At 48.9% G+C, this 20,060-nt stretch overlaps 2 protein-coding genes across 2 annotated transcripts; both read left to right on the forward strand.

Annotated features, from left to right (window-relative positions):
- Nucleotides 1-5,534: 5,534 nt before the first annotated feature.
- On the forward strand, nt 5,535-10,136 carry LOC133263226 (keratin, type II cytoskeletal 75-like). The gene is made up of 9 exons (XM_061442939.1): nt 5,535-6,011; nt 7,035-7,249; nt 7,792-7,852; nt 8,036-8,131; nt 8,368-8,532; nt 8,740-8,865; nt 9,106-9,326; nt 9,610-9,641; nt 9,731-10,136. Exons 1-9 carry the CDS (start codon nt 5,535-5,537, stop codon nt 9,925-9,927), a joined length of 1,590 nt encoding a protein of 529 aa, XP_061298923.1. The 3' UTR covers nt 9,928-10,136.
- A 4,756-nt stretch (nt 10,137-14,892) lies between these two features.
- On the forward strand, nt 14,893-19,929 carry LOC133263234 (keratin, type II cytoskeletal 5-like). Its single transcript, XM_061442948.1, has 9 exons — nt 14,893-15,495; nt 15,909-16,123; nt 16,368-16,428; nt 16,549-16,644; nt 16,917-17,081; nt 17,321-17,446; nt 17,824-18,044; nt 18,285-18,319; nt 18,423-19,929. The coding sequence occupies exons 1-9, from the start codon at nt 15,013-15,015 to the stop codon at nt 18,635-18,637; spliced, it is 1,617 nt and encodes a 538-aa protein (XP_061298932.1). The 5' UTR covers nt 14,893-15,012; the 3' UTR covers nt 18,638-19,929.
- The last annotated feature ends 131 nt before the right edge of the window (nt 19,930-20,060 follow it).

Here is a 20,060-nt window from a genome sequence, read left to right on the forward strand (position 1 = left end):
CCCATCCAGCCCCCCTGGGGAGGCTACAATGACCTCCCTGGATGGAGGGCTCCAGCCAGGCTCCCGTGATGTTCCTGGGCTCTCTCCTGTGGCTCCGTGGGCATCCCCCTGCTCCTGCTCCCTGTGAGGCTCTAGGGTTTTGGCAGCAGTGACCAGGAAGCACAGTGGGAGGTGGGAACTCAGTGGAGGCGGGAGGTGGGAACTCAATGGAGGCAGGAGCTGGAGCATGAACCACGAGTGAGGAAAGGGGCCAGGGCAGGAAGGGGAGCAGATGAGAAAGAGCCTGCAGCCCACTGGGGATGCTGATCCTAAAAGGAGACTGGTTGGTATCCACCAACCTACCCCTCATTCCCTTCAAACTCCATATGCACCCATGTAGGACCCCGAAGGAGCGAGAGGAGAGGGGGACATCAGCATATCTGCAAGGCAAAAGCACCTCGCACTCGGCATGCCGGAGCTCTTCCCACATGGAAACGCCTGAGCTCCTGAGTCAACGGGACCCATCCATCCCCAGAGGTGTGCAAGCACCGGACAATCCACCTTGGTGTCTCCAGCAGGTGGGGGCCCAGAGCAAGAGAAAGGCACGGAGCTGCTCTGCAAGGGCTTGAAGCCCTGATGGTCCCATGGTGGGGCTGGAGTGGGGCTCACCCCATGATCGTCCCCTCCAGCACATGGGAAGGGGCAAGGAAATTACGGCTTTGTAAAGCTGGGGGCTTACAAGAAACCTGGAGAGGGGCTTTGGACGAGGGCCTGTAGGGACAGGCCAAGGGGAATGGCTTGAACCTGCCAGAGGGGAGACTGAGATGAGCTCTGGGGCAGAAGCTCTTCCCTGTGAGGGTGCTGAGGCGCTGGCACAGGGTGCCCAGAGAAGCTGTGGCTGCCCCATCCCTGGCAGAGCTCAAGGCCAGGTTGGACACAGGGGCTTGGAGCACCCTGCTCCAGTGGAAGGGGTCCCTGCCAGTGGCAGGGGGTTGGAATGGGTGAATCTTAAGGTCCCTTCAACCCCAAACCATTCCACAGTTCTACGACTGGATACACCTCCTGGGACACATGAATTATCCTTGTTTATCTTACCGACTCTGAGAACAGCATTGAGCAGATTCGGTTTAACAGGGAGATGTTACACTTCACACAGGTGCTATAGCTCTTCACAAGGAAACTCGAACCAGGAGCAGCACTTGGTGCAGGATGAAGCCATGTGCAGGCACAGAGCTGGTCAAGAAGAAATGAGACTTCCCAGCAGCACCACTTCCAGGGCTTGGTTTTCCTTACCGGGATAAAAGATGTACCCTGGGGCAGGGAGAAAGCAGGAGATAGAATTATAGAATCAAATAGGTTGGAAAAGACCTTTAAGATCATCAAGTCTAACCGTTAATGCTGCTACATATCGTTAACTAAATCACTAATGATGCTACAGATGCTCTGCTGCAACAACCTTCAGTGCTGAAAGATCTTGGTTTCCATGTGAAGCTTAGTGGAGATCACAGCCCCAGCAGCCCTGTTCAGGGCTTCAAGGAGTTAAAGGGTAGGGATTAAAGGTGATAAAGATAGGCTCAGAAAGCATTGCAATGCAATTTGGGACATTTGGCTTTCTTTGGGTACCACCAAATAAGCACCAGTGCTGCCAGCAGGATAGGAAAAAGGAGGTATCAGCTCATACCCACCTATGGTCAGCGGCTCTTTCGAGGTGCAACAAGCCATGAGGGGAAAGGAGACCTCCCTGCTCTGTATAAAGCATCTGGCAACAACAGCAGTAATGAAGGCAAAGTTATTCCAAATCCCTGGGCTGCATCAGTGTCTCCCTGCTAGCCCAGAAAACAATTATCTGGAGAAAGCAGGTCACACCTACACTTCAAAGCCATCGGTAGTTATAGCTGACTGGCCTCCAGATACTGCTGGGAACAGGCTCAAAGGGCTGCAACACCCATCGCGGGGCAACACCTATGGGAAAGCTTCTGAGGAGTTCATCCTAATTCATCCCTTCAGGAAATGAGATTCAGGGACACGGGGCTCCTGCTCAGGAGGTCTCCCAGAGGTGCCCATCCCCACAGCACATCCATGTGGGGAGCACATGGAGTCCCGTGGTCCCCCATGGAAAAAGCTCAGGTGACCAGCAAGGCTTCATTAACTTTGGATGAAATAGTAAATTACGGTCAAAATGAGTAGGGTTTGAATTTAGGTTAGCAGCCCAAGTTTAACCCAAAGGCTTTAATTTAAGCAATTAACCTAAATTACAGCCTTGGCTTTACTGATAATTAAGCTGAGATTAGGTAGCACAGGTGAACCAACGCAGGTTAGTAAGACACGCTCTTCTTTTACAAATGGATGTATTTGTGAAAACAAAACACACAGAGGCACTTCCAAAACCTCCAGCCTTGTCTGAGAAAGGGCATCATCCATCATCAGATGAAGGTGGATGCTGGAGAGGAGCAGCAGTGCAGAGAGATGGAGAGGAGGTGAGGAAGAGCTGTTGGAAGTATCCTCTGTTCAGTGTCTGAGTGCAGAAAATGGCTCAGATTTCTCACTCAAGGGGCTGGAGCTGCCTTTATTGCCCTCACAGAGTCAGAACTCACTTTCCTAATCTCAAAGGAGAGTTATTGCCTTGGTATCAGCATAATGCCAGGACCAAACTCAGCCAAAACTTTACTCCCAGGTTTATAGCATGGTGGAAAAGGACCTCCTGCCCCTTGGTCTGGGGCTTGCACCTGCTGCTGCGTGCCCTCTTTGCTGAGCCTGGGAGGAAGAAATGAGGAGGAGAAGGGAAGGAAAAGGACCTGGAGCCTGCTCAACCTTTCAGAGGTCCTCTGCTACGTCACGGGGGTTCTCACACGAGGGGACCTGCCCAAACACAGCTCCCTTTGTCTGGTTAAGAGGAAGAACTACAGAGCAGCTTGAGTGAGCACAAGCATTATCCTTTGATGGAGGAGAAAGTCTGTATCAGAGCAAGCTATCTGCATCAGAGCAGCAAATTCATTACATGCCTGGAGCTGCAGGGCGCATGGGAGACACTCCCCCAGGAGCTACCTGGAAACCCTGTGTTTCATCAACAGAGCAGGGTGGGGGCCCCCCTTTGCCATCACCCCATACCCCAAACCTGTAGCTACAGCTCCTTGTGCTCACAGTTCTGCCTTTTGTAATTACCTCTCGAATTCCTTCCAGATGAGTGACAACCGCATCACCTCCACCCTAGTGCAAATGTGAAATGGAAAGAAATTAATTTCTTTTTACTTGGTTGGAGGACCTGTCTTATTACTATTATTAACAATGGACTCCAAAGCAGTTGATGTATTCTTTAGCCAAAAAAGACAAGTTTCATATGTAAAAGGAGCCTGAGGGGGGAAAGGAAAGTACTGACGCATCACGCTGTTAGTAACCAAGGGTGGGTTTCAGCCTGGCCAGCTCTGCACACCCTGACTCAGCTATCTGGTCTACCCACGTAATGCTGGTGAAAGTGGAAAACCCATTTTCAGGGGCCTCTCCATCCTCTGCTTTGGAATGGGAGAATCTGCAGTTTGGTGGTGACCTCCATGGACTGCACAAGAATACAGAACAGCTTTCAGTCAGAAGAGTTAAATGAGATGGGTAGAACCTGAGAGAGCAGCTCTCAAAGGAGCCACATGCATTTGAGAAGCCTGGCAACTTGCATCTGCCTTTGAATATCTTGCTATTGAGGACTTGCATTGATATGAACCAAGCACGCTTGAATCAATCTCAGCGTTTGAGTCATGAAATCTGCCAGTTGGTGGGCAAAACCCTAAGGCTGAGCAATAACCAACTGCTTTTTGGATGCAGACCTGTTGGTTGCAATCCGTTTACTCGAGTTCCCATGGGTGCAAACATGCAGGCAGCCAGACTCAATGAGACAGCCCCGCTGGGCAAAAAATTGCAGGATTAAGCCCTTCCTTACAATAAAAGCTCAGTCTTGTAATAGACATGAAAATAAACTGACAATTGCTATTTATTCCTCCTTCATTTAAAACTCCATTGCAAATGCAATCCATCTGAAAGAAAGCAGCTGGAGAAACAGCGGGGGAACAAAGTGATGAAATTCCAATTTCTCTTTTACCCTGCTACTTTGCAAGGTAGAGGCAGATCAAAGCCCAACACCCCTCCACCATGGCAGTTCCTCAATGCCACGTTATTCCTGTGCGGCAGCCCACAGACAGCACGAGAGGAAGCTGTTGGGGGGAGATGCATTCACCTTCTCATATAAAATAAATGACAAATCATCTTTTCCTGAACAACCTGAAGCACAAAGAGGGCCAGAAGCACTTGCTGGCCCTCAAAATGCATTATTTCTCACATTTTTCTACTCGGCTTGTTACTCCAAGTGCTTGCCATGTGAAATGCAAAGAGCTGCGTTGAGAAAGGAAAGATCCAGGATGTCTCACTGTGTCCCAAGCACTGCAGATCCGGGCAGAGGGAATCCTGTGGAGCACTTCCCTAGTGGATTCCAGCAGGCAGGATCACCCTTTCAGATGTGCAGTGCTGAGAGAGCTGATTAAATGCCTGGGAAACTACATTGTGTTTATAAACTGTGACTTGGGAACAGCCCCGGAGCACCCCATTTCCATAGAGCCAGTGGATTCAAAGCAGTTCCCATTCCCACAATCTATCTTCCTGCTTTTTCTTTCATTTGGTTGTTTGCATCCTGCTAAAATACCAAGGTCCAAATCTTCAAAACTGAGGTATTGACACAACTATCTGTGATGGATAGAGCTTGACGGCAGCTGTCAAAGTCCACACATGAACAAAAGACCTCATCAAAGCCTTTCATTTCACTCCTATATTTCTTTTTAGTGTATTTCTCTTCAGAAGAATAAGTCTGCAGAAGCAGGATTTTCAGGAGAGATCAGCTCAGGGAGCTGAGCCTTTATAGGGACAGAAGCAAAGCTATTTCTGCAGGTACATTGTGGTGGATGGAGGGGACCGTGCAGCCAACATCCCAAATGCCAACACAGAACAATTTACTGCAGGGCTTGCTGTAAAACACTGCTCTGCCCGACAGACATCCCTTTCCTGAACCTCAAGGGACTGCAACTTCTCACAGCCCTGCTTGGGAACAGAGAAGGGGCAAAAGCAATCCTGAGGGATGAAGTTTTCAAATGAGAGAGGTGTTGAGTGACAGGCATTTTGAACGGTGTTTTCCTCCCTGCGTCCAACGTGACTCACTGCAACTTTCCAATGCTTTGATATGGCGAAGAGCCTGGCTGTCTACAAAGGCGGCAGAAGGCGACAGTTATTCCCAAACAATACCACTGTTGCTCAGAACCTGGCTATATTATTTCAGAAGGGCGTGTGTGCGGAGTGAGTTCATTCTCCAGAATGCTGTTGGACATGCCAAGCTTAATTAATCAGAAAGATGATCCACCTCATCAAACCCATCCCAGTCTCATACATGCATAAAAGGGCTCTCCCGAGCCCGTGGAGAGCACAGGTTCATCTTTCTCCTTTCCCTCCTACTCCTTGCTCCAGGCCAGCACCTTTGCTCCTTTATTCTTGCTGTAGCATCCATCCCAATCCAAAAGCCAGCAATGTCTCGCCAGTCCACCGTGAGGATTCAGAGGGGAAGAAGTGGCTTCAGCGCTGCTTCAGCCGTCATCCCAAACACTACCCGCACCAGCTTCAGTTCGTGCTCTGTCACCCGGCTCGGAAGCTGCAATGCTGGCAGCGGCTTTTCTAGGGTTGGTGGTGGCTTTGGAAGCAAAAGCCTCTACAATGTTGGAGGATGCAAGAGGATCTCTGTGGCTGGAAGGGGTGGTAGCTTCTACGGATCTGCAGGTTTTGGTGGTGGTAGTGTGTACGGTGGTGGCTTTGGCATGCCAGGCTATGGATATGGTGCATTTGGTGGTGGCATGGGTGGCCCTGGGGGCATCCACGAAGTCTCCGTCAACCAGAGCCTTCTGAAACCTCTCAACTTGGAGATTGATCCCAACATCCAAAGGATCCGAAAGGAGGAGAAGGAACAAATCAAAACCCTCAACAATAAATTTGCCTCCTTCATTGACAAGGTGAGACATGAGCTTCCCTAAATATCTTGTCCTGATATTTTTGGTGGGGACTCTCTTCTTAGCTGCTTTGTGATCAAGAAGGAATAGAAGTGAGGAATGAGACTGGAAGATGCCCAATCCCTGGAAACTCCAGGGAATGGTACCTGCTACACAGTGGTTGCTATGAATTAATCATCCAGTATTAGAGGTACTCCTCATTTGCTGTTTGACATCTCATAGGCAGTGGAAAAAGAAAGCTCTAGAAGACAATCCTGTCCTTCTGGAGATATTGGGCTGTCTCCACTGAGCACTATAGGAGCCTAGACAACAGGTTTTAGATGGTTAAAGTGAGATGCAAGCGACTCATCTAAAATGACCAAGAAAGGAATGGCATGAATTGGCATTAGGCAAAGTAAGCTCATTGCTTAAATTACCTGAAAGGCATTTAAAGGTATCACTGCAACAGTACCAGCTTGTTTGAACTGTTACAAAACATGCTTGGACAGCATGTTTCAAAGTAGAAAAATCTGATCTGACACTGTCTGTCCACTTCATTTCCTTGTTAACTGTATTAGATGCACAAGAGCAACTGCTTGATTTCTGCTCCAGTTGAGCAGCTCCCCTTTGGTTTCAAGGAAAACACTGCATCATTGTGGAGCTTTTGTGGGGTGGGGAAGCTATACTGAAAGGAAGGAGAAATGGCACTTTACTATTGGGTTTTTAACAAGAGTGCAGACCCTGTCTTGCTCCTTATCTAGTTTTGTATGCAGTCTTCACACAAAATGCATGCACCTTACCTTGATTCTGCAATCACAGTGGAAGAAAATCGGCAGTCGTTCGTTCCATAGCTTCTTTGCACCACTGAGCAGGGTCCCTGCAGCCAAACAGCAAATTCCTTCTTCTAGCAGAGGAGAATTTGGTTATGAAAACCAGCTGTAAGGAGTGTTTCAGCACCTCAGCTAATCCTGAGATCCCCCGTTTGCAAGGAAAGCTCTCCATAATCTCCGCTCTTTCAAAGCATCTTCAGGATATTTCTGCTTGCAGGTCCGATTCCTTGAGCAACAAAACAAAGTGCTGGAAACCAAGTGGAGCCTGCTCCAGGAGCAGGGGATGAAAACAGTGAAGAACAACTTGGAGCCGCTTTTTGAGACGTACATCAACAACCTCAGGATGCAACTGAACAGTTTGCTGAGCGACAAGGGAAGGCTGGAGGGAGAGCTCGTCAACACACAGTACCTGGTTGAGGATTTCAAGAAGAAGTAAGTTTACTGAGCTAGCGGGCTACTTGCCTGTGTAGGTGCAGCCTTTCTCCATTCAACATCCTTAAGCCAACCAGGGGATCCAGGAGAGTCCGGGACACAGGAATTCCTGACAGTGAGGGTTATGACATTTTCCTGAGATAAATGGTAATGGAGTCACAGATCCGAATACACAAACACTTAGGGAATCGTTTCGAATATGATCAAAGAGTCATTAACTAAATTACCTACTGAGAAAAAACAGAGAGAAATTACATGGTAGGTCTGAGAGTTCCAGGACAGCTGAATTTGCCTGAGAGGCAGGAGGAGTCTGACTAACGGCCAGAAATAGGAGAAAAGAATAGATTCTTTCAAATTTATTTGATGAACTTGTTTTAACTAGTTTAGCGTAGGAACGTGCTCATGGTCTCTTATTCAGGTACTCTTTAGGAGAAAAGACCATTGTATGCAAAATGCTCTTAAGGAAATTCATTCCAGCAAACTAAAATCACCTCCATCAGTTACTTGCCTAAACAAATTCTTCCCCTGCCTCCTTCCATCAGGTACGAAGATGAAATCAACAGGCGCACCATTGCAGAGAATGAATTTGTGACACTCAAGAAGGTGAGAGAAAACGGCAGAACACCGTCTGATGAATACTGATAGGGCTCTGATCGCCTACTCAGTCACAAATCCATCCATGGAGATTTCAAAACCTTTTCCCTGCGTTGTTACTACAGGGATGTGCATGTTGCTGACTTGTTAATAGGAGTTTAAGACACGTAACGTAAATCTCTCATCCTCCAGGATGTAGATGCTGCCTATATGAACAAGGTGGAACTACAAGCCAAGGTAGATGCGCTGACTGAAGAAATTAATTTCCTGAGAGCCCTCTATGAAGCAGTGAGTACAACCCCCTCCCAAGCCATTGCAACCCTCAGTTAAGAGCTTCCCCCTGAAAACCTGTGTTTTCTTCCCCCAGGAGATGCTAACTCCTTTATCTCTTTAGAGTTACATCAACCGTCTTAGCTGGCTAGATAACAATCTGTAGCCTCTGCCAGGTCTGCACGCTCATCTGAAAGGATGAAAAGGCATCTCTCAACGGAATGAGCTCACCTAATCCCCTATGCACTTTGCAGGAGCTGTCACAGATGCAGACGCAGATCTCCGACACCTCTGTCGTTCTCACCATGGACAACAACCGAAACCTGGACCTGGACAGCATCATCTCAGAGGTCAAAGCACAGTACGAGGACATCGCCAACCGGAGCCGGGCTGAAGCAGAGTCCTGGTACCAAACCAAGGTGAAGAACCTGGGGGTTTCCGTGCTGTTATCTTCATGTCTTGTCTTGAACAGATAAAGAACGACTCTTCCAAGAAAACTATCTCAGATATTGCATCTTGCACAGCTGCTGGTCTCGGCTCGAGGAGGGACCTGTGCTTTCAGGCACCTGGATGACTCCAAAGAGGATGGATTTTCCCTTGGGTAATTGTTCCTCTCTCTGTGACAGTACGAAGAGCTGCAGGCTACAGCAGGCAGGCACGGGGACGACCTCCGCACCACCAAGCAGGAGATCTCCGAGCTCAATCGCCACGTCCAGCGGCTGCGGTCTGAAATCGACAGCGTGAAGAAGCAGGTAAAAGGCAGCAAAGCCCACACTTTAAACCAGTTCCTCTTGCAAGGGAGAGGAAGGAAAACGTCAGAGCAGCTTGGGCAAGTTCTGCTCAGTTTGATGCTTTTCTCTTGCAAAAAGAGAAGCGTCACTAAAAAACAGTTAACCTGCTGCGGTTGGAATAAAACCTTGTGATTTCAGGGTAAATAAGGATCAGCTCTAGGTCTGATATGGGGAATTTGACTGGGGGTTTCTCTTCTGCAGTGTGCCAACCTGAAAGCGGCCATCGCAGACGCTGAGGAACGTGGGGAGCTGGCCCTCAAAGATGCCAAAGCCAAACTGGCCGAGCTGGAGGATGCTCTGCAACAGGCCAAAGCAGACCTGGCCCGGCAGCTCCGCGAGTACCAGGAGCTCATGAACGTCAAGCTGGCCCTGGACATTGAGATTGCGACCTACAGGAAGCTGCTGGAGGGAGAGGAGTGCAGGTGGGTAGGAAACACAGTCCTTCTAGTCCTGATGATGGAGAGGCAAAGCAATGAAAGCACCAGAGATGCTCAGCATGTCTGGAAAGCTAAACAGGGCATTGCGGGGCAGGGAAGGCGAAGATTGTTCTCACTAATGGAAATCACATTGCAGGAAGCATCCCCGAATTACAGCAAGTTTTTCTTTTTCTCCCCAAGATCTCTAGGAAATACACCCCGTTTCCCTCAAACACACTGTCAACAGACTTCTTATGCTCTTATCTTACTGTTTTCTGTCTCCTAACAGGCTGGCTGGAGATGGCGTCCCAGTGAATATCTGTAAGTCTCTAAAATACATGCAATTACCTTTAGTAAGCATTAATGTGCCTGTGCCCAAAGAAACTGAGAGCTTCTCCTCCTTCTTGCAGCCGTGACCAGAACCACTGTGGGGACAGGGTACGGAGGAGGAAGCAACCTCAGCATGGGAGGGGGAATCTGCAACATGGGGAACAGCTTCAGCTGTGGAAGCGGTCCCGGGGTTACCACCACCACCCTTGGGGGAGGCAGCAGCTCCAGCATGAAGTTTGTCTCAACTTCCTCCACCAGAAGAAGTTACAGAAGCTAAAAACCTCCTTTCAGATGCCTTCATTCACCAGAAAACACCTTAACATTGGCCATAGTTGGGGTCAACAGAATGAGGGCCACCTAAACCCTATGTCTTGTTGCACAGGAGCCTCACCTTAGGAACTCTCTCTCAGCTGTGTTGTCTCGCACGCGTCGTGTAGGGCTCTGCTATTGAACATGAGTCCAAGTGTTTTAAATTGGCAGCTTGCTTTTTACAGCTCAGCACTTTTTGGCAGGATTTTGTATATAAAACGTGTCCCGTGACTGTTTGTCTCTTTTCACTTTCTGGTGTTTGTCTAATAAAAATGCATATGTAATTTATTCTATTTTGTGGGCCTTTTAATTAAAGACATGGAACAGCAAATGCAAATGAAGGTAACAAGCACTTTTCCTAGGGCTCTGCCCAGTGAAAAGCTCAGATTTTTGCTCTTCATTCACACCTCCATTAGCAGCCAAAACACACTGGCACAGCTTAGCACCAAAGGGAGGTTTGCTGGTGATTTCAGTGCTCTCCCCACTGGAAGCTAAACACAGGGCACGCCAAGGCAAGAGCCAGGCACAGGGGAAAAGGTCTAAGATTCATTTACTATGCAGGTCCCAGGCAATGCAACATCCAACAGCCTGGCTCCCAGGGGGTACGAAGGGCAGTGCCAAGTGCGTGATGAACCTGCATAAACTTCTAACAATAGGGAGCTAATTACATGGGGAGTCAGAGCAACCACCCGACTTGTTTGGGTGTATCAGTGCATCTCAAAACCCCTTTTACTGTGAGCTGAGTGCAAACATCTGCGGGTTGAAAGCACACCCTTTCTGTTCAGAGCACTGGCCATGCTGGTTTAGGTGCTCATCTTGGGTCTTGATGCTGGTGTTCCTTCTCCTTTGACTATAAGCAGGTGGAGGATCTGGTCCATGTGCATTCAGAAGCTACACTGAGTTACATGTTGCTCATCCAATAGCTGTAAAAAATATCCAAGAACAGGGGACCTGTTGGAAAGTGAAAGCCTTCAAGATCCAATGTTTCTTCTCACTCCTAGAATACATTGGAGACAAGATCTTGCTTTGAGAAAGTGGAGAAAAACCGGAGGAGGTGTAGCAATTTTAGATGTGGTTCTGACTAATCGAGAGAAATTAATTAAGAAGCAAAAGCAGAGCAGAGTATCATCAGGCTGAAAGCTACATCTCACTGCTGAAGAGCAGTTGGACAAGCAGAAAAACAGTCCCAGCTCTCACCCCATGTTATTCAGTAAGTTCAAGTAGTAGGAAAATACTCAAAGAGATGGGCAAGCAGAGGGGAATTGGCAGAGCATGAATCATAGAATAGTTAGGGTTGGAAAGGACCTTAAGATCATCAAGTTCCAACCTCCCTGCCGTGGGCAGGGACACCTCACACTAAACTATCTCATGCAAGGCTTTGTCCAACCTGGCCTTTAACACCACCAGGGATGGAGCATTCCCAACCTCCCTGGGCAACCCATTCCAGTGCCTCAGCACCCTCACAGTAAAGAATTTCTTCCTTAGATCCAATCCAAACTTCCCCTGTTTCATTTTGAACCCGTTACCCCTTGTCCTGTCACTGCAGTCCCTAATGAAGAGTCCCTCCCCAGCATCCCTACAGCCCCCTTCAGATACTGGAAGCTGCTCTGAGGTCTCCACGCAGCTTCTCTTCTCCAGGCTGAACAGCCCCAACTTCCTCAGCCTGTCTTCATACAGGAGGTGCTCCAGCCCCTGCTCATCCTCGTGGCCTCCTCTGGGCTTGTTCCAACAGTTCCATGTCCTTTTCTTCGTGAGGACACCAGAACTGCACCCAATGCTCCAGGTGAGGTCTCACGAGAGCAGAGTAAAGGGGCAGGATCACCTCCTTGGACCTGCTGGTCACGCTCCTTTTGATGCAGCCCAGGACACGGTTGCTTTCTGGGCTGCAAGCGCACACTGCAGCCAGCTCATGTTCATTTTCGCATCGACCAACACCCCCAAGTCCTTCTCCTTGGGCTGCTCTGAATCTCTTCTCTGCCCAGCCTGTAGCTGTGTCTGGGATTGCTCCGACAAATGGATGATTGAGAGTATTTGGATTTTCCCTCAAGACCACCAGTTTCCACAATGTTCTGGGATGCTCTGATGTTCCTCTCTGTATCCCTCAGGCAATCTCCTTCCCAACAACTTGCAGGCTTGGCTATGGGTCTGCTGAGACTCTCACTCCTGCTCCACCACCTCTCCCTGCTGAATGCTCACAGCAGCTTCCTGGGAAGGAGCCAATATCCTTGCTCCGAACAGGAGCCTGGGCAGTGTTAAATAATGGTCTTCCACCTTGCTGCCCAAACACACTCTTTAACCAAAGAGGGTGTAATGCACGTAGCCAACAGGCACATCAGACGGATGCCACCCATTGCATCAGCACCTGCATTGTAACACAGAGATTACAAAGCTCTTCAATCGAGCATGGGAGAGGCTGAGGCCAGAATATTTGTTCTCCCAGGGCATCCCTGCTTAAGCAAGATACAAAAAGACACCCTGGTAAATGTTCCCATCACTGGATACGCAACCAATGTACAACTGTCCTTGCTCCAGAGCAGGGCTCTGCTCACAATGTACAATGCATCCATCCTGCTGGACAAGTTAAACAGACGTAGCAATGACCTGGGGCTTGTATTTCAGTGTGAGAGGACAGCCCTTGTTAATTCTAGCACAGCCCAGATTAAGCCCTTAGTCATGATGAAATGAATGGTGTTTGCACTCAGGGGCTTGAATTTGCAGTGCATGGAAGGAACTGATTCCTAATTGCTACCAATAACACTTTCACAGAGCTCTTTAGGACAGGCAGTAGCTTAGTCACAGGAGCTCCCCTCTTAAAAACTGCTGCTTGTTGTGACACACAGTAGCTGAAACACTCCCAGAACAGTTATTTTAGCTTCATTCCAGGGTGTGTAATGAGAAATATTACAAGAATAGAGAAGAGAATAAGGCAGGAAGGTAGGAGAAGATGCATCTGAAACTATCTGCTCCACACCCAGAGCCTGCAAGGGTCTTTCTAATAGCTGGGGAAAGCTGTGACTCCCCAGTAACTCTACAGGCTGATGCTACCTCCTTTGGTGAGTAGATAAGCAGCATGGACAGCCACAAGAGAGATGTACCCTGGCAAACCTAAGGGGCTGCAGGGTCCAAGAGAAGCGTATCCATCCCTGAACATCTGGACGAGACCCTGGGAGTGGATTTCCAGCACCTTACCGCTCGGGTAAGTGCCTGTGTGTGGAGATGTGATGATTCCAGCTGGGATAGCATTAATTTTTTTCACAGTAGCTGGTATGGGGCAATGCTTTGGATTTGTGCTGAAAGCACAGGGCTGTTCAGCTATTGATGAGCAGTGCCTACACTGAGCCAAGGCCTTTTCTGCCCCCCATCACAACCCACCAACCGATCGGCTGGAGGTGCACAAGAACACAGCCAGGACAGCTGATCCCATCTGACCCAAGGGCTATTCCAGACCATATGGTGTCATGATCAGCATGTAAAGCTGGGGAAGAGGAAGAAAAGATGTTCAGAAGGATGGCGTTTGTCTTCCCGTTATGAGTGATGGAGCCTCGGGATGGCTGAACACCCGCCTGACCATGGGAAGTGGTGGATTAATTCCTTGCTTTGCTTTCCTTGCGTCTGCAGCTTTTGCTTTACCTACTAAATTGCCTTTATCTCAACTCATGAGTTTTCACACTTTTACACTGAAGATTCTCTTCCCCATCCCATCAAGGGGCTGTGCGTTGCTTAGCCTTTGGCTGGGGTTTAACCCTGACTACAATGCTACCATACAGCATGCACAGGGCAAGTCAAAACACCATAGAACCATAGAATAGATTGAGTTGGAAGGGACTTTCAAAGCTCATCTAGTCCAACCCCCCCTGCAATGAGCAGGGACATGTTCAACCAGATCAGGTCACTCAGAACCACATCCAGCCTGGCCTCGAATGTCTCCATGTGTCTTTCTCCAGAGAAATGCACTGTTTGACTTTTCCTGGGTGCTATGTGGAACAAGAGTAAAGGGAGTTGACTGGGAACAAGGTCATAAGCCACAATCCCAAGCAGTGAATTTCCTTGTGAGTAAGAGATATCAGAGGGAGAAGACAACAGACATGGGGCAGGAAGCCTGGGAAAAGGCTTCACACCGTGTAGAGACACAGTCATGCCATGAGTCAGGAAACAGCCAAAAGATCTGTGAAGGTGAAGCCCTGAGAAATCGCTAACTCAGGTTTTGTGTCGTCACAGACAGTAACTCCCTCCCAGGTCATGCTCTGATATTTCATCATTGGTTGTCAGTCTGAATCAGGATGAAATGTAGACACTTTTCACAGGAAAGCCTGAAAATACCATTCATAGAATCACCTTCCATGTGCTCCCCACTCCCCAGCTGGTTTTTGATAGTTGATAGTCCAAGACTTCCACTAATGGCCCATAACTTCCCCTCCATCACTGCTTTCTCCCATCCCTATCAGTTCACGTTTGGGCATGAGAACCAGAGTTCAGCATTGCCAACAAGTCAAGGCCTGAGGTGCTGATGCCCTGCTGGGGTTTACACAAAACCACAGCAGCAGGAAAACATTGACCCACAGTAAGAGATTCCTCAGCCCTTGGACCACTGCACCGTGAAATACCGAGGGCTTATGCAACAGAGAGATTGATTCACCCCTGAAACAGAGATGAGCGAGCGCTTGCCCAACCTTGGGAGCCATCTGCTGCAGAGGTGAAAGGAGGGAGTGGGAAAGGGAGGGCTGTGAAGAGGGGTTGAGCAGGAACTATTTAGTGTTTTCTCAGATATTTCGACAGCCCCATCATGACTATCATGAAAAAATGCAACCCCTGCACTTTGTGAGTGCTTCCTCCGTGCCTGTGCTCACGGTGAACTCACTGGCTGCATGGGGCTGGGTGTGCCGAGCCCGGTTAATCAGTGAGATGAGCACCACGCCAGACCCATCCCCAGCTAGTAAAGGGTATAAAAGGGCCAGTCCCAGCCTGGGGGAGCACAAATTCACCTTTCTGCCTTCATCCACTTCCTCGCTGCTTAATTCTTCCTACTGCTCTCACCCTGCTCATATCAGTGGCCATGTCTCGCCAGTGTGCTGCAAGGAACCAGATCAAAACTGGCTTCAGTGCTGCGTCTGCCTTCATCCCAAATGCCAGCAGCTCCAGCTTCTGCTTGCGTTCTGCATCCCAAGGTGGAAGCTGCAGTTCCGCAGCTGGCTATGGAAGATTTGCTGGAGGTTTTGGAAGCAGGAGCCTCTACAGCCTTGGTGGATGCAAGAGGATCTCCGTAGCTGGAAGAGATGGTGGCTTCTATGGACCTGCAGGTTTTGGTGCTGGCACTGGGAACCCCTGTGGTTTTGGTGGTGCCTTCGGGTTTGGTGGTGGCATGGGTGGCCCTGGATTCCCTGCTGTCCCAGCTGGGGGCATCCATGAAGTCTCAGTCAACCAGAGCCTTCTGAAACCTCTCAACCTGGAGATTGACCCCAACATCCAGAGTATCCGCAGGGATGAGAAGGATCAGATTCAAACCCTCAACAACAAATTTGCCTCCTTCATTGACAAGGTGAGACATAAGATTTCTTGGTTAAGCTCTGTTGATTCTTTAGTGGGGAAGCAAGAACAAGGGCAAGTTGTATCTTTATCAGCAATTCTGCTACTCCTGTACTGACACTTCTAACATCAGCAGCTCAGGAATAAAAGGTTTCAGCTTTGAGACCACTCAACCCTTGCATTAATGCTGAGATGAGACCAGCCAACACTGGGAAAATGGTGATACAGGATGTAAGGAAGCAGAGTTTGCAAAGAGAGCAGGAATGTTAGTATCAGATGTGCAATGCTTCCTTGCTTGTCTAAATTGTCAGTTGTTCCCTGAGCCCGAAGAGCCCCCACCTTCCAGCAAGCAGGATTGTACCTTTCCTCTCTAAGGACAACCATCCTAAAATCACCGTTTGTGAAACATCTACTTTCTCTACCCAGGTCCGATTCCTTGAGCAACAGAACAAAGTCCTGGAGACCAAATGGGCCCTTCTGCAAGAACAGGGGAACAAAACAGTCAGAAACAACATTGAGCCCCTCTTTGAGACCTACATCAACAACCTCAGGAGCCAGCTGAACCGGTTGCTGACCGACAAGGAGAACTTGGGAGGGGAGCTGAGCAAGGTGCAAAACCTTGCTGAGGACTTCAAGAACAAGTAAGTCCATTCATGGTCTGCCTAGGGAGCAGGGTGGGCTGTGACAGCTCACTGTTGCATGTGTGCAATCAAACAAGGGACACGTGCTGATATGATCTTCTGAGTAAGGCCCAGGTTAAGTTTAGTATCAGACATACTCAGCCTCACTTCCCCTGGCTGAGTCACAGGCAGAAGATTTTGGGGCTAAGAGACCAAGGAACAAAACTGTACAAGCCCAGACCAACCCTCCCTTTCCATCCTGCAGGTATGAAGAGGAGGTCAACAAGCACACGGCTGTAGAGAATGAATTTGTGATCCTGAAGAAGGTGGGTGCAGGCACATTGTGCCTCCCAGCCCTGCACCAGTATAGCGAGATACACATTCTCCAGCTTTTCCTCTGCTTCTCCAAACCCCACGTCATTACTGTGATGTTTTCCCTCTTCTAGGAAGTGGATGCTGCCTACATGAACAAGACAGAGCTGCAAGCCAGGCTGGAGTCCCTTATGGAGGAGATAGATTTCCTCAGAGCCCTCTATGAAGCCGTAAGCAGCAGCATTTACATCCTTCTCTCAGTTTCCAATGCCCTGGCCTTCCTTTCCCCCTTCAGAAGTTCAGGACTGATTATTTTCCATTCTGTTGCACTAAATAATTCAATGCTTTTCCCATTTCACCTTCTGTCTTAGCCCTGCCTGAAACTACCTTGGAAAAACCCCTTTGTCCACCCAGATCTACCCTCTGACTATGGGGGTCTCCTCCCTCTGAGGAGCCTCACATCTCACACCTGTAACCCACCGAAATACCCACTGCTTTGCAGGAGCTGTCCCAGATGCAGTCACAGATCTCTGACACCTCTGTTATCCTGACCATGGACAACAACCGCAGCCTGGACATGGACAGCATCATTGCAGAGGTCAAAGCGCAGTACGAGGACATCGCCAACCGGAGCCGGGCAGAGGCTGAGTCCTGGTACCAGTCCAGGGTGAGTGCCTAGGAAGGCTTCAGCGATGAGAGAACCACGCTCCCTCCTCCAAATCCCCATGGGCATATGGGTCCCTCCTTGATTTCTATAACACAGGATGCCTTCCAATTTAATAATCCTATAAAGTTTGGAAGTGCCAGTTTGGGATTGAGAACACAAGCATGCTTCTGAGTGCAAACACCCACCCACTCTAAAACCAATGTATTTTACCTTGACTGACTGCTCTCTCTTGGTGGCAGTACGAAGAGCTGCAGGCTACAGCAGGCAGACACGGGGATGACCTCCGTAACACCAAGCAGGAGATCTCTGAGCTCAATCGCCACGTCCAGCGGCTGCGGTCTGAAATCGACAGCGTGAAGAAGCAGGTAAAAGGCAGTGTGAATGGCTAAGGCTTACCTGCTGCTGTGGTCTAACCTCTTGGTTGCCCGGCCAACACCAGGGAATAAAACTAAATGAGTCTCAGTGAGTACTGCTGGATCAGGAATGAATACGTCAGTGCAGTAACATCACTAAGAGTAACTTAATGCAACATTAGTAAAGGAGATGTTAAGAGGTGTGCAGTTAGCTTAAATCCAGGTTGTGGCCTGTCTCAGAACATGAATCAATTCAGTGATTGTTAAGATCACACCTATAGATGTTTACCCAAAGGCTTCTGCGTGTAGATCAAGCATCATGACCTCAGGGTACGAGGAACTGGTCTATGCTCCAGGTAAGGAACACCACCACCATTTCTCCTCCACAGTGCGCCAGTTTGCAGACAGCCATCGCTGATGCTGAGCAGCGCGGGGAGCTGGCCCTCAAGGATGCCAGGGCCAAGCTGGAGGAGCTGGAGGCAGCCCTGCAGAAGGCCAAGACAGACCTGGCCCGGCAGCTCCGTGAGTACCAGGAGCTCATGAACGTCAAACTGGCCCTGGACATCGAGATCGCGACCTACAGGAAGCTGCTGGAGGGAGAGGAGTGCAGGTAGGGACAATTGGATATCCCAGCTTCCAGAGATGCAGTGGAGCTGCAGACCCTTGTTGGGTATAGACTTCCCACATTAACAAGACCTGAAACCTGTTTAAAGGCAAGCCATCGCCCATGAAGATGAGCTGTTCGGGAAGACGCTAACTTTGCATCTTCCACCAAGTATTCTGCCTTTTTCAGCCAGCTCCTGTTCATGGGTTCCCCTTGAATTCTCACTGGCTCATTTTTCTCCAACAGGCTCTCTGGAGAAGGTGCTGGCACGGTGAATATCTGTAAGTAACTTCTAAAGGTAGTTTGGTAACTTTCACATTCACCTCCCTGCCACTCAGAACCCACTGCTTGTGGATGCCTCTAAAGAGTGTTTTCCTCTTGCAGCTGTGACCAGAACCACTGTAGGAACAGGATATGGAGGTGGAAACTGTCTCAGCTTCGGAGGCAGCAGTGGTGGTGTCGGAGGTGGGATCTGTGCTGGAGGAATGGGCTTCAGCTCTGGAAGCGGACAAGGCGCAGCTGGGTCATGCCGGGTGGGTGGAAGCAGTTCCAGCATGAAGTACGTCTCCACCACCTCTTCAACCAAGAGATGCTACTAGAGCCAGAGACGAGCACTGTTAGCCAGTGTGTGCCAGGTTCCTCTCATTTTGTGTGCAATCCTTTCCCTGTTACCTGAAAAGATTTGGAAGTGAAAGCTGTCCTTATTTATGAAACACGTCATGCTCCTGTTTGTTCTTTGACCCTCCAAAATCCTCATCTCCCAGTGTTTGTCTAATAAAAGGCAGATGGAATTAAATCTGTCATACATGCCTTTTAATTCCAATTACTTTGTAGAACCTTGGGGAAAAGCATGGTTGACAGAAGGCAAAAAGAAGCCATACAAGAGTTGAGACCTTTCCTTCCACTGCAACTCCATGGAGAACTCTTATATCCAACAGGAATAGAGCAGGTGGATATTCCATACCCATTTGTGTGAGCAAAGTGTTTTAGCATCAGTATCTTCCACAGGATGGGGAAATAGCCACTCCTCCTAGCAGGTACTAGAGACAACATCCCTCTATCTTCATTTCCACATTACTGCATCTCAGCTTTTTCATACCACCTTGATCATGCCCCAACCCCTGCAATTGTTCAAGGTTTTATGCGACGAGTCACGTAGGGATAGAAATCCAGGTTTTCCCAAGAAGGCTCATGCTGTTCTGTACATGCACCAGCTGCAGGGGCTAATAACATGCCCTCACTGACATTACCATAATTAGAAATGAAAAAGACCCATTAAAGCACCAAACTCACCCTCTTTGGGAAGAATAATGTCCGCAGACCTAGGCTGTGAGATAGTTAAAGACCCTGAGGGAAGGAAGGTTTAGTTCCCTTCTCTGATCTCCGACACAAACCAAAGCTTAAGAAACCCATGAAAACTGAACGTGGTGAGAGCACCCCAGCAGATTGTGCTGGCTCGGTCTCTGCCACAACCCTGCCGAGGGCCTAAAGCACTACAGGTAAACGTGGCACTCATCAGGGGCATGCTGACTCCTAACCTAAAGAGAAGGTGGTTCAATAAACACCAGTTTGTCATTAATCCTCCAGACCTAAGCACACCACCACACTACTGGAAAGGAAACGGCTCGTCCTCCGTCCTTTTCAATACCTGCCCATCTTTCCCTGGCATCTCTGGAGCCTATTCCCACTGACAGCAGCAGAACTGATATTTGGTTGTTATTTAAACATAACAGCATCAAACAGCCACCTGATGGCCTGGGCTTTGACGAGTCACGCTGTTTTCTCTCTAAGGAGCCATGTACTTTTAGCTATCTCATCACCCAGCATTTCAGCTAAGCAAAGCATCCAGGCTCCTTTTGCAGCCAACAGAAAGGCAGAGGTACACCCCAAATTATCAGTGCAGATGAAGAGTTGCCTGCAAAGATGAGGAGTGCAGACTAAGACATCCGAGTTCTTGCCTGCATCAGGACAGATTGCTCCTACCCCAAGACAGCTGGTAACCAGGGAGCAAAGCCAGTGTTT

This window comes from Pezoporus flaviventris, unplaced genomic scaffold (assembly GCF_033815535.1).
Source record: "Pezoporus flaviventris isolate CSIRO_AGI_PZ_B2104156 unplaced genomic scaffold, CSIRO_AGI_Pfla_v1 ptg000257l, whole genome shotgun sequence".
NCBI lineage: Eukaryota > Metazoa > Chordata > Aves > Psittaciformes > Psittacidae > Pezoporus > Pezoporus flaviventris.

Coding starts and splice junctions, on each gene's coding strand:
- LOC133263226 (XM_061442939.1), top strand. CDS start 5,535: ATGTCTCGCCAGTCCACCGTGAGGATTCAGAGGGGAAGAAGTGGCTTC. Junction 7,250..7,791: donor GTTGAGGATTTCAAGAAGAA/GTAAGTTTACTG, acceptor TCCTTCCATCAG/GTACGAAGATGAAATCAACA. Junction 8,866..9,105: donor TCGACAGCGTGAAGAAGCAG/GTAAAAGGCAGC, acceptor TCTCTTCTGCAG/TGTGCCAACCTGAAAGCGGC.
- LOC133263234 (XM_061442948.1), top strand. CDS start 15,013: ATGTCTCGCCAGTGTGCTGCAAGGAACCAGATCAAAACTGGCTTCAGT. Junction 16,645..16,916: donor TCAGAGCCCTCTATGAAGCC/GTAAGCAGCAGC, acceptor ACTGCTTTGCAG/GAGCTGTCCCAGATGCAGTC. Junction 17,082..17,320: donor AGTCCTGGTACCAGTCCAGG/GTGAGTGCCTAG, acceptor TCTTGGTGGCAG/TACGAAGAGCTGCAGGCTAC.